Source organism: Gamsiella multidivaricata, assembly GCF_025024155.1.
Source record: "Gamsiella multidivaricata strain RSA 2152 chromosome Unknown BC939scaffold_60, whole genome shotgun sequence".
In the NCBI taxonomy this organism is placed as follows: domain Eukaryota; kingdom Fungi; phylum Mortierellomycota; class Mortierellomycetes; order Mortierellales; family Mortierellaceae; genus Gamsiella; species Gamsiella multidivaricata.
The window spans coordinates 112,733-125,179 of record NW_026251768.1 but is presented as its reverse complement, the minus strand read 5'-3'; the positions used below and the strand labels follow the sequence as shown (position 1 = coordinate 125,179).

The 12,447-nt window shown below is 50.2% G+C and overlaps 4 protein-coding genes across 4 annotated transcripts; 2 read left to right on the top strand and 2 right to left on the bottom strand.

Annotated features, from left to right (window-relative positions):
• Window positions 1–16: 16 nt before the first annotated feature.
• Window positions 17–1,436, bottom strand: BC939DRAFT_400334 (cation efflux family-domain-containing protein; the record flags this gene model as incomplete). The annotated part of the gene is made up of 3 exons (XM_051552536.1): window positions 17–346; window positions 481–1,073; window positions 1,181–1,436. 3 exons carry the CDS (start codon window positions 1,434–1,436, stop codon window positions 17–19), a joined length of 1,179 nt encoding a protein of 392 aa, XP_051409399.1.
• A 2,424-nt stretch (window positions 1,437–3,860) lies between these two features.
• On the bottom strand, window positions 3,861–5,390 carry BC939DRAFT_505678 (Calreticulin family-domain-containing protein; the record flags this gene model as incomplete). The annotated part of the gene is made up of 2 exons (XM_051560694.1): window positions 3,861–5,165; window positions 5,286–5,390. 2 exons carry the CDS (start codon window positions 5,388–5,390, stop codon window positions 3,861–3,863), a joined length of 1,410 nt encoding a protein of 469 aa, XP_051409398.1.
• Window positions 5,391–5,753: 363 nt separating this feature from the next.
• On the top strand, window positions 5,754–8,928 carry BC939DRAFT_262280 (peptidase family S49-domain-containing protein). The gene is made up of 8 exons (XM_051551072.1): window positions 5,754–6,323; window positions 6,436–6,507; window positions 6,605–6,918; window positions 7,003–7,137; window positions 7,249–7,657; window positions 7,750–8,000; window positions 8,113–8,397; window positions 8,503–8,928. The coding sequence occupies exons 1-8, from the start codon at window positions 6,085–6,087 to the stop codon at window positions 8,844–8,846; spliced, it is 2,049 nt and encodes a 682-aa protein (XP_051409397.1). The 5' UTR covers window positions 5,754–6,084; the 3' UTR covers window positions 8,847–8,928.
• Window positions 8,929–9,486: 558 nt separating this feature from the next.
• BC939DRAFT_459981 (Fungalysin metallopeptidase-domain-containing protein) lies at window positions 9,487–12,338 on the top strand. The gene is made up of 2 exons (XM_051556805.1): window positions 9,487–10,239; window positions 10,574–12,338. The coding sequence occupies exons 1-2, from the start codon at window positions 9,730–9,732 to the stop codon at window positions 12,122–12,124; spliced, it is 2,061 nt and encodes a 686-aa protein (XP_051409396.1). The 5' UTR covers window positions 9,487–9,729; the 3' UTR covers window positions 12,125–12,338.
• Window positions 12,339–12,447: the final 109 nt, after the last annotated feature.

Genomic DNA, 12,447 nt, shown 5'->3' with positions numbered 1-12,447 from the left:
CCCTGCCCACCTCGAACTAGCTTGACCAGCCCATGCCAGGGTAGCTGTCCCTCTTCGCCGACGCGTTCTTTAACCGTGACCCGTTGCAGAAACATGACTGAAATCCATCCATGCCCTCTCTCTCGATCTGTACAGCGACCTCGCTCAAGCCCCGGATCGTCGATAGCAGGGTCTGCTCGACTGATTGTTGGATCGCCTTCGTATCCGGCACAGAAGAGTCGCCCTGGCCTCCTGCACCAGGTGCAGTCGCAGAAACTTGGATATGAATGCTGCCGATCATCGATTCTGGCGAATTGGGCCAGAACCTCGCGCATGAATAGGATGCCACTCCAGGGATGTTAGTGAGCTATATAAGAAATAAGAAAAAACAATGGTCAGGATCATCTGTGTGTATCACAAGGATTGATGCATTACAACCTTGTACAACAACAACAACAACAACAACAACAACAACAATGACAGCAACAACAGCAAACTAACCTCCTGCAGAGCATGTTCAATGCTACCCAAGTTCGCGTCTGGGACCTCCAACATGAGCACCGCGGCCGAGTCCTTAATCAGGGGGATGACGCTCAAGAAGATCAAGATAGCGATGAACATGGACGCGATCGGATCAAATCCAGTCCACCCAAACCAATCAATCAAGAGCGTCGAGATAATGACACCGACCGATCCCAATGTATCGGCCATGATGTGCAAGAACACTCCCTGCATGTTCGCGTTGTGTCCATGTCCATGATCATGGCCATGATGATCATGTCCGTGTCCGTGCGAGTGTCCATGACCGTGCCCGTGATTGAAGGCAAAGATACCGACCATGTTGACAACAAAGCCCAGGAAACTGACCAATAACAATCGATGCGTGTTCATCTCCGGAGGGTGGACCAGTCGCTCGATGGCCTCGATGACGATGAAGATCGAGATCAGACTCAAAAAGATACCGTTCGAGAATCCTGAAAGGGTCTCGATCCTATTGTATCCGTAGGTGAAGGACTTGTTGGCGTTCCACTTGCTCATTACCGATGCAAACAATCCGACGCCCAAAGCCAGGCAGTCAAAAAACATATGAATTGCTAGAAAATATAATAATTCAAGAAGAAGATTAGAATACCGAGCAAAAAATTCAGATGATAACAGCAAAAAATAAAATAAAATAAAAAAACCTGTACCGAGAACATACAATCAGAAATGAGTCCCAAACTGTTGGTCCAAACACCATATAGCATCTGAACAAACATGAAGCTCAGGTTCAGCAACAAGAAGTAAAAGATCTGCTTTGAGTCCTGATCCGCCAGGATGGCCTTGACGTAAATGCCAATATCGCCCACGCCTCCGGATGAATACTGGCCACTGTGTCCTGAACGATCACCATGCGTCGGAAGGTCATTATGAAGTCGTCCCCCCTCCTCTGAATCAAACCTCGAATCCGACAACATAGCCTCCGTACTCAAGAGCTCATGGATGCCATAAAGCATGACGATCGCGATCAAAAGGTCCAGCAAATTGGCACCGACCGACTTTGTTAGCATCAATCCAGTGAAGCAAGAGCTGATGAGCACAATGGGCCATCCAGTCAAGACATGCCATAAAGGAACGACACGCTGGCTAATCGATTGGTTCACGTAAAAGTCGATGACAAACATGCCGATGCCCAGGAGCAGGTACGCGAACCATGAAGGGATGTGAGTATAGGCGCTGCCAGAATATGTCGAGACCATGCTCTGGAACAACGCTAACGGACAGATCACCACCGCCGCAACGGCCACGGCGACTGCGTTAAGCACCCTGTTGCTGCCCATCTCTGCTGAAAGTCGCCGTGCGACGCCTCGTTGGTAGATCGAAAGCTGAGTCGAGATCAAGAGCGCGATGTATCCTGAGATGATGAGAAGAAAGTTGGATCCTGCGGGCGCGTAGCAAATGTCCAGAATAAGACACGCCAAAAGTCCACCCAGCACCACAAACGAGTACTGACCCTACAGCCCCAAAGTATGAAGCGATTAGTCATAAAGAAGCTCAGAACCACGAAGGCATGAGCATGTGGATATTCAAAGGCTCTTTACCTGCGTTGACGAACGCTTGCCGACCAGGGCTGCTAGCACGGCTACCATCCAGATATTGGCGTACTGGGTCAGCATGAGAACCCTAGGGAGGTTCGATCCGTACAATAAGAATCAAAATTAGTATCCCAAGTCCTGATCGATTCCCTTTGCTGCTGTTGCCTCCAAAGACTTGGATTGCATCGTACCTGAGCGTCGAAAGTGTTGATAGACCCCACAGCCAAAGATACATCTGTCCTGCTAGTGCCGCACCGTACGCTGTAATTTTGTTCCACTGTCGTGTGATGTTGATGAAAGTAAGGACAGGCAGATATTAGCAAACAATATGGCGTAAAATGAAAGAAGTGCCTCTGGTCGAGACAACTCTCGAGAGCGTTCTTATTTATGTACCTTCCAGCTCCCCGTGGTTGGTCTTGACCATGGCCTTTCAATGACCAGCAAGACAGCGCTTCCTGCAAACAAGATCCACCAGAGAACAACTGCCAGAGGCTTGTGCTCCACTCGGATCCATTCCTTCAGAAAATGCGCGCAAGCAGCCTGGATCAGCTTGGCAATTCCAAGAAAGGCGATATGATTGAAGGGGATCCTGGTTAGCAGTTGGAAGGAAACAGTGTTAGATATCCAAGCTGCGACAAGAGCTCCAACAGCACGCCTTTCTGGACCACATGAGATGCAAGGCTGTAAAGATGAAGAAGCAAGTACCCTGATGGAGAGTGGTTCGTAATCTTGTCCAAGTTGATCATCCCTGGTTTGCGTCCAGAGGCTGTGTGTCCGTGGGTGTGAGGGTGTGGGTGTGCATGAGCGTGAACGTGTCCTTGTCCCTGTGCGAGCCCATAGTCCGTGGGTGGATGAGAGTGCTGGTGAGTATTGTACATAGTGACGGTGTTGCTGGCGATGGACCTGGTTCAGCAGTTTCCTTGGCTGGAGGATGAGGACCCTTCAGGAGGGAAAGAGAGGTATAGACGCTTGACAAGGATCGACAGCGCTTCTTCAATGACTGTACTGGGTGGCTGGCACAGACTCGGTCCAAGGCGGGGATAATGAAGAGGGAGTAAGGAGGAGGATGTGAAGGGGCGATGGGAACAGGGGATAATGATGATGCGAAAAGGGATCTATTAGCATCTGGAACCTTGAAACCTTGTTCTATGCATCCCTCCCCCTGCCGTTTTCCTTACTCCTTCCTATACATATGCACTTGTAGAAGCTATCCATATTCATAGTAAGCACTAGTCTACGCGTAACGACAACTGGCGCCGGCAAAAGACCTTGGGCTACATAAATCACACATCCAATCTTCCCATGTTCAGCACCACGTGCGGCACCCTGGCCCCGGCTGTGGGCGCCTTCGTCGAATAATCATTCACGTTTGCGCGTATGAATTTCTGAGCTCTCTTTTCTCGTTCCCTTCACGGAAACACTCTACAGAAGCAAGCGCCCGTGCTGTTTCCCTTTGGCTGATTCGCTTCCTGGAGAGAACACGTTTCCCTTATTTTGCTGCCAGGAACCAACAGGGAGAGGTAGCGCAACATGATTGGCCAGCAGTCCGTCAATTAAGATTGAATGCATCGTGCCACAAAGGCGGACAGCCTTCATTCTCTTGTGAACACACGCTTCACACCTCTGTCAATTGAAGTTCAAGGACGCCCTGAATTACACTTCCACTCTGGCCAATTAAGCTTGCATGGTGCCATGGTTTCTATGTGTGTCAATTATTTATTGTTTTTGGTGTTTGAAAACAAACAATGGGTTATCCTTTTTTTTTTTCCCTCTTGGTTCTTCCTGATCAAAGCAATTATAGTTAGTTTACAGTTCGTCGTGCTTGGTCTCAGTAGAGTCTTTCTCCTCCTTCTTGGTAGCCTTAGGCTCCTCCTTGACCTCTTCTCTGGTCTCCTCCTTGGCGACCTCCGGCTCGGCCTCCTTAGTCTCCTCCTTGGCGACTTCCGGTTCGGCCTCCTTAGTCTCCTCCTCGGCAACTTCAGGCTCACTTTCCTTGGCGGCCTCAGGCTCAGCCTTCTTGGCGACTGGCTCGTCGTCCTCATCGAGCTCGTCGTGCTTGTCCTTCTCAGAGGCTTCCTTAGCTGCCTTCTCCGCTGCCTTCTTAGCCTCTTCCTCCTCCTTCTTCTTCCGCTCATCCAAGGCAGCGACAATCTCCTTCTCCTTGGCAAAGTTCTCCTTCCACTGGTTCATGAACTTGTCAGCGACCTCAGCATCTGAGGTGACAACAACGTCATCAAAGATGCTGCCGCCCTTGACTTGCCAGAGATCAAAACCAATACCGCCGATCTTGTAGTGGGCCAGCTCGGGATCCTCCTTAAACTCTGGGTTGGGGATGTCCTTGGCCTTCCACTCGCCCTTATACTCGGGGTTGGGAATGTACTTGGGGCCCCACTCCTCAAAGTCGGGATTAGTGATCTCGGGTGCCTCCCAGTCGCCGTCAGCCTCAGAGTCCCAGTCCTCAGGCTGGGTGGCGTCAGGATCTGGAATGTAGCGTGGAATATTGTCATAGTTCTCGGGCTTGACGTGGGTGGGATCTTCGATCTGGTCCTCATCAACCCAGTCTGCAGGCTTCTTGTCGTCAGGGTCAGGGATGGTGCGAGGGGCATAGATCTCCCAGTGCTCCTCGAGCGAGACATGATCGGCCTGAGTCTCGCCATCGACCACGAGCGAGTACTTTTGATCGGGGTGGACAGTCAGGCGGTAGAAGTGGGTCTTGTTATCCCTGGGAACGGGATGGGTCTTCTTTGTGAGATAGTTCTTGCCCTTGTAGTTGAAGATGACATGGATGCGGTTCTCGGGACCGCAGACGTCGGGACCGAACATGATGGCGTATTCAGAATCGCCGTTGAAGGTCTTGGCGTCGTAACCTTCGGGAAGCAGCTTCAAGTATGATCCACCACACTCTTGGGCGACCTCTTGCTTGACAGTGTACTGGACAATGAGATCTTCCTTTGAATTGTCGGCGACGGTCGAGAAGGGAGCCGAGATGGAGTAGAAGCGGTGGTCCTCAGTGGTCTGCAATCCCTGGGCGTAATCCTTGTTAGGGTGGAAGGTCCCAGAGGAGAGCGCGAACTTGCCGAGGTTATCCTTTGATGAGGAAGTCGTCCAGCGCTGGGTTGCGAGGCAATTGAAGATGAAAAGTAAAGATTCAGGTCAGCAGAAGTTCAGAGAAACACATTTTAGAGCAGCAACACCAGCAGAAGAGCGAGGACGATGATGGAAATGACTTACATCCTCCCAGGAGTTATCGGAGAAGGTCTCCTCGAGGTAGGTCTGACCAGCAGCCGAGGCGACGGTGGCGATAGCGAGAGACGCGAGCAACAGTGTGGCCTTCATGGTGGAGATGATGCGATGTGTGTGTGGGATGTTTATGTGTGCGGGGGAGAAGAGGCAGGGAGCGAGGGGAGCGAGGGGAGCGAGGGGAGAAGGAAAGATGAAGAAGGAAGAAAAGAGATGAAGGATGAGGATGAGGATGAGGGAGGGCCAGAGGGGGACGTGTTATATGCGCGCTGGGTGTGGGTGGACAGGCTGTGTTGTCTCCAATGGGCAACGGGCGAATAGGAAACTCTAAAAACAGAGTTACCTTTCATTCCACTGGGCTTTTATTGTATTGGTATTTATATTCAAAGATCAATATCCGATGAGAATCTTCAGCAAATAGGAACAAGACATGTCAGTCGCCCCCCTCCCCTCCTCTTCTGGAAACCCACCGCGCGCCCCTTGCCAGAAGACTATATTCCGATCCTCAACCGTACGCGCCTCGCTCGATATTCCCTCCAGAGTATGATTTTCTACATATCCTTCCCCCCTTGGCTCTCTCCTGTTGGTTCAAGAAGAAATAAAAAGGAGGATGTACACGTATGTATTCTTGGAGCTGGGGAGGATCTTCAGCGCGCCAGGTCCAGACTGCTACTGGACCGTCCCTGTCCCTGTTTGAATTCCTTTTATCAAAGCCACCAGAGACTGGAAACGCGCACACGCCTCATTTGCCCCACGCTCTTCCCTCCAACGTATCAGGTCTAAAAGCAATATGGCATCGACCCCACCGACTCCACCAACACCTCCAACCCCACCGGAGCCAGCGTCTGCGGGATCAGTAGGCGGGTCAGTTCTGGGTTCGCAGAATGCACATGCGCATGGTAATGGTTCCAATACTGGACAATGGCAAAAGAAAACACCTCCACCAACCATGCTCTCAAAGGCCTGGGCAAACCGTGGCAAGATCACCTTTGGATTGTTTCTCATGTACAGCAGTGCCAACTTCTTCTAGTAAGTATTAAGTGCAGACGCCATATGTCTTATACAGTATGGGGCAAACCTATCAGATCAAACAGCGCCCGATCTACTATCTAACGTTATCAACCGCCTCTTTGTGCAACAGCAATTGGAGGTTGCAAAAGATCAGAGATACCATTCCACCAAACACAGTGCTCCATTGGAGGATCACGGACGGGTAAGACACAGCGCTCATGATTCGCTCTGTGCATCGATGGCTTTCATTTGCTCCGCTTCGCAGATCTAACAGTCTGATCATCGGCATTTCTTCATAGATCAATTGTAGAAACTGATACCGACAAGGGCGGCTACCAAAAGCTGCTCAGGGCTGCAGGAGGCGATTCGCCCTCACCAATTTCCTCCCTAATCGACGTTGTAACTGCGATCAAACATGCAAAGGATGACCCAAGGATCGTTGGCATCATGGCCAACTTTTCGACCGCAAACAACAAGACCCAGCAAGCCAAAGGTCTTGGACTTGCTCAAATACAGGAGCTCAGAAGTGCTATTCAGGAGTTCAAGGAAGCTAAGGCCAAGGCTCTCGGCGGCGAGGACAAGGTGTCGCTTATTGCCTACACTGACTCCTTTGGTATTGCACTCTTGCACTAAGAATTTGATCCGTACCACTATACTACGAAGACCTGAGGTGCTAACCTACCTCTATTGCATATAGACAACCAAACGCAATACTATTTGGCCTCTGTGTTCGACAAGGTGTATATGCAGCCTAGCGGAAGCATCCCCTTGGTCGGTCTGTCCTCCACTGTGCCTTTCTTTAAGACTTTGCTAGGTCGCTTTGGTATTCAAGGTAATGTAATACTGAGTTTTATATGCTCTACTATTTGCCATCAGAAGAAAACTATACTGTAATGTCATGCGACATCACTCTAATCGCTGTATCCGTAATTTCCCCTCGCAGTGCGCGCTGAGGCTCGTAGAGAATATAAAAGCATGGTCAGTCCGTTCACAGAGACGGAGCTCCCTCCACCGCAGAAGCAAAACCTGTTTGATCTCCTCAAGGGCCTGAACTCGCAGATCCTAGCCGATATTGCAAAATCGCGCCAAAAGACACTTGGAAGCGACCCCGTAGAAAAACTGAACCACCTTATCCAGATTGGACCATTTATGGGAGCTGAGGCCAAGGATGAGGGACTCGTGGATGGACTGCTTTACAAGCGAGATTGCGGAAAGATGGTTGAGGATAACGGCGCCTTCGGCATGGCCCACTACATCCGCGTCAAAGCCAAGGAGCACACGGACGCATTGGCCAAGACCGGTGAGCCCAGTCTTGTCGTTGGTATTGTCTATCTCGTCGGCGGTATCAAGAGGTAAATTCACCGTTGCAATCTCGGAAATTGTTGATGTCGCAGTTCATGCTAGTGGTTCCTGACCGAGTACTTCGTCTTATCTGTTTTTACAGGGGTGGCGGCCTTTTCGGAGCGAATACTATTGTCAAGGGCATTAGAGAGGCTGCAAACGACCCTACCGTGGATGCCGTTGTATTAAGAATCGATTCTGGTGGAGGTGATGTTGTTGCTAGCGACACGATAGGAGACGCCATTCGATGGTGTCAGGACGTCAAGAAGAAGCCTGTCGTCGTCAGCTTTGGAAACACTTCTGCCAGTGGAGGTTACTTTATCTCGACCCACGCTAAGGCCATTATGGCTCAACGTATGTTCCTCACCTTTGACTTTTGTCATTTTGAAAGAGCCCCGCTGTGTGATGCTGACCACGATAATACTTTATTTTTTGTCCAAAAAAAAAAAAAAAAAAAAAAAAATAGCAACGACTGTAACTGGAAGCATTGGAGTCGCTTCGTTAAGACCCTACTTTACACCAGAGTTCTTCAAAATGATTGGGGTTAGCATGGAGCAGTTCTTCACTGGTTCATCTGACACTTCTCTGTTGCATGACTTGGAGGGTGCTGCTTTGACACGCTATAAGCGACAGATTGACACGACCTATAACGATTTTATCAAGCGCGTTGCGGATGGCCGAAAGTTGACCATTGAGCAAGTCGAGAACGTCGCGGGAGGTCGCGTGATGAACGGAAGAGAAGCACTGAAAGGTAAGAAGTGCAAGTTCATTGACACCGGCACTGTATATTTGAGTCAGCTATAGGACAATTAACCGAAGTGTTATATTACGTTATAATCTTGCTGTAACTCTATAGCTGGATTGGTGGACAAGTTGGGTGGATTGTCCCAAGCTGTGCGTTTGGCTGGAGACTATGGCCTGGAGGCGCACAAGAATGCTGGCCGTCTACCCTCGGACATGCAGGTCGAGAATATTGTCGTCAAAACGTTCCCCAAGCCCAAGCCATGGGTACAGCAGATCGTAGAGTCAATGACGGGAGATGAAGCAGCTGATATGTATGCGAAGGAAAAGATTCGGGCGATGATGATGCGGGTCTGGAGTGGGGATATGATGGGTCTCATGTACGACTTGGGCCTGACTGAATCACCCTTCCAGCAGGGCCCTCACCAGCTTGAAATCGAGGAGCTGAAAGTTCAGTAGTGGTAGTAGCGGGGGAAACTACGTAGTCCGTGTTTTATACAAGCACTTACAAGCCATAAAAAAAAAAAGAGGACATAGACGATCGCGCGTTCGAGCCCTGAAAGCGTCATCCCAGGAATGGGCGTGATGGCCAAATGATCGATGGTATCATGGTATCCAGATTTGGACACCATCAAAAAATGGGCTGTTGCTCACAGCCTCTTCTCCACTCCTTCCTGACTGCGGGGCAAACAAAGAAGACTACAGGCAGTCAGCATACCTCACCAATGACACAGAAGAGAGCAGCAAAAGAGAAGGATAGTTGCTGGGAATGGAAATGAAGGGAGCAGCGGTAGCACTCATAGCACTGTGAGTGATCATTGCGTCTTGTTAATGAGGTGAAATGCAGGTATAGATATGAGTGTGGACATGAACGAGTATGAACGATGGATCCATGAGGTCCCATGGACCCTTTTCCCGTACACACAAGAACGACATAAAGCCTTCCCTTTCCTTTGTGTCCTTTTTTGAGGGAATAAGGTCCATCTGGGAGACAGTGCAGTGTTTACGGCGTGTATAGTGATGCACGGCATGGTTCCTCTTTTAGACCTCAAGAGAAATGCGTAATGGGGTGTAGACGGACAACCAAATTTCATTTAAACCCGCCTTTGTACCTTACTTTCTCACACCTTGCTTTCTTCACACATCTCTTCGCCTTTCTTTAACCTTTCTTCACTCTCCTTATTCTCTTCGTCAATTGCTTTGTATATATCTTCACCATCTCTAAATACCTACTTCCAAGCGCCTTCGCTTCACCACCACCACCGCCACCACTACCGCCACTACCCTCAGTCAGTGTCGCTTCAACAGTCTTCACTACTACTCAACTCTACACCGTACCAACATGAAGTTCTCCAAGACCCAGTCCTACTCCCTCTTCGCTGCCATGCTCGCTGTGGCCAGTGCCCACCGTGCTCGTGTTCTGCCCTTTGGCCCTGAACTGGCCCACCAAGAGTACCGCGCCCCCTCGACCGCCGCTGGATTCGCCGACAGCCACTCTTTCTTCACCGGTTCAAATCAGAACCCAAAAAAGGTTGCCACCGACTTTGTGGAGCAGCACTTGACCTCATCTGACTACATCGTCAAGAACGCATACACCTCCAAGCACAATGGCGTGACGCACGTCTACCTTCGCCAGGTCGTCAATGGTCTCGAGGTCGTTAATGGCGACATCAACATCAACGTCGACAAGCACGGCAACGTTATCTCTTATGGTGACTCGTTCTACAAGGCTCGCCAGGATACCGACTCGTTGTCGGTTCAGGACTGGATCAAGCAGGAGGCTGAGAACCTTGCAGAGCAGGGTCGCCAGCTGGCCTTTGGAGGCAGAAGACGCCGCGGTAGTCTTCATCTGGTAAGTAGTTTGTATATAGTAGCTGCTGCTCAACTGTTCTACATGAAAAAAAGAATGCCAAGACGGATATGGCGCAAATATACACTTCGGCCATAGGACCCCATGGCTGGCCAATTGTGTATGTGTCAGAAAGCATATGACGGACCACCAACCACGCTTCTGAGTACCAGCTGGGACCAGGATAGCGGCAACTGTAGTAGCTCCTTCCTATGTAGCATCTATATGATAGGATACGAAGAGGCACACGAACCTGGCTAGGGAGATTAGCATGACGAGCATAGACGGTCAAGCACAATACTGACCCTCATATGCGTGTTCCGCCATAATCTAATAGAAGCACATGTCGACCATCAAAGGCCCCGATGTTAAGGCCACTCTCTCGCCCCAAGATGCTCTCTTGTCGTTCGCAAAGTACCTCAATGTAAAGATCCCTCGCCCAGAGGACATGGATATCATTACGACCTACAATTTCAATTCAAACAAGGCAGAGGTTATCATGACCAACTGCCCACTTACTGCCAACGGCAAGGTCCCCGTCAATCAGGCCTACATTCAAACAGAGCAAGGCACCCTCGAGCTCGTTTATGGCTTCCAGGTCGAGATGAAGGATACTGACAACTGGTTCCATGTCCAGGTCAATGCTGAGACTGGAAACGTCATGCAAGTCGTCGACTGGGTTTCAGATGCCACCTACAACGTCTTCCCCATGGGCGTGAACGATCCCCTTGATGGCGAGCGCAAGTTGGTTGTCGATCCTGAACATTTGCCCGCCTCTCCTTTGGGATGGAACCGTCAGGGGCAGAACAAGAACTTTACGACCACGATCGGCAACAATGTCTACGCTGGCGAGAACCGCAGGAATGGAAACGACTGGCAGAACAACCCCAAGCCTGAAGGCAAGCTGAGCAAGGACGATCAACTCACGTTTGATTTCAAGATTGACTTTGAGAAAGATCCAGTGACCTATGTCGATGCAGCCATTACCAACTTGTTCTACTGGAATAACCAGGTCCATGATATCTTCTACCATTACGGATTCGACGAAGAGGCTGGCAACTTCCAGGAGAACAACTTTGGGCGCGGAGGATTGGGTAATGACGCTGTGATTGCCAATGCGCAGGATGGGTCGGGGTACAACAACGCCAACTTTGCTACACCTCCCGATGGTCAGCACGGTCAGATGCGTATGTATGTCTGGGATATCACTGAAGTAGCCCGCGATGGAGACCTCGAGAGTGGTATCATCATTCACGAATACGCCCACGGTATCTCGACCCGCTTAACCGGAGGCCCCGCCAACTCTGGATGTTTGGGATGGGGTGAGGCCGGTGGAATGGGTGAGGGATGGGGCGACTTTTTTGCGACGATGTTCCGCCAGAACGCTACCCACAATTATGAATCTGAGTTCGAAATGGGTTCCTATGCCAGCGGTGGTCGCGGTATCCGTCGCTTCCCATACTCGACCTCAATGAAGACCAACCCCGAAACGTTCAAAACCATGGACGGTCGTGCTTATTGGGGAGTCCATGCCAAGGGTGAAGTCTGGGCACAGATGCTGTTTGAGGTCTACCAAAACCTGCATCTCCGCCTTCCTTTCACTGACATCTGGTACACAAACGACAAGACCAGCTATGCCAATACGCTCGTCTTGCAGCTGGTTGTCGATGGCATGAAGTTGCAACCATGCATGCCTTCATTCATCCAGGCCCGCGATGCTATTTTGCAGGCCGAGAAGTTGTTGACAGAGGGCAAGTACCAGTGCGACATCTGGAAGGCATTCGCCAAGCGTGGTTTGGGCCCTAAGGCCAGGGTCATTGGTGCCAATTCTCCATTCGGAAGCATCCGCTCTGAGAGCTTTATCCTTCCTAACGGCTGCGATGCGTAAAAGACGACACCGCGTCTTTTGAGATACCACGTCTAACAATGATAATGACGAGTGCCGCTTCATTATTTATGTCCTTTTATCCAAGTGCGGGTCGCCCGGCACTCGCGGTATTGGCTCTGGTGCTGTTGTTTTCTGTGGGGTCTCTAGTCTATCTGTAACGTTATTATGAACTTATCGAATCGCCATTATTAAAGTTATGCTATTTCGATTCAAATCAAATGGTGCGGCATTTGTGTTTTGACATAACCCATGGGGTACACGCATCTCGCATCTCTGTGATCCTTTATCAAGAACAGCGTCTCCCACTCGATCCCCAACCCCAA

Coding starts and splice junctions, on each gene's coding strand:
- BC939DRAFT_262280 (XM_051551072.1), top strand. CDS start 6,085: ATGGCATCGACCCCACCGACTCCACCAACACCTCCAACCCCACCGGAG. Junction 6,919..7,002: donor TGCCTACACTGACTCCTTTG/GTATTGCACTCT, acceptor TATTGCATATAG/ACAACCAAACGCAATACTAT. Junction 8,398..8,502: donor CGGAAGAGAAGCACTGAAAG/GTAAGAAGTGCA, acceptor GTAACTCTATAG/CTGGATTGGTGGACAAGTTG.
- BC939DRAFT_459981 (XM_051556805.1), top strand. CDS start 9,730: ATGAAGTTCTCCAAGACCCAGTCCTACTCCCTCTTCGCTGCCATGCTC. Junction 10,240..10,573: donor GCCGCGGTAGTCTTCATCTG/GTAAGTAGTTTG, acceptor ATAATCTAATAG/AAGCACATGTCGACCATCAA.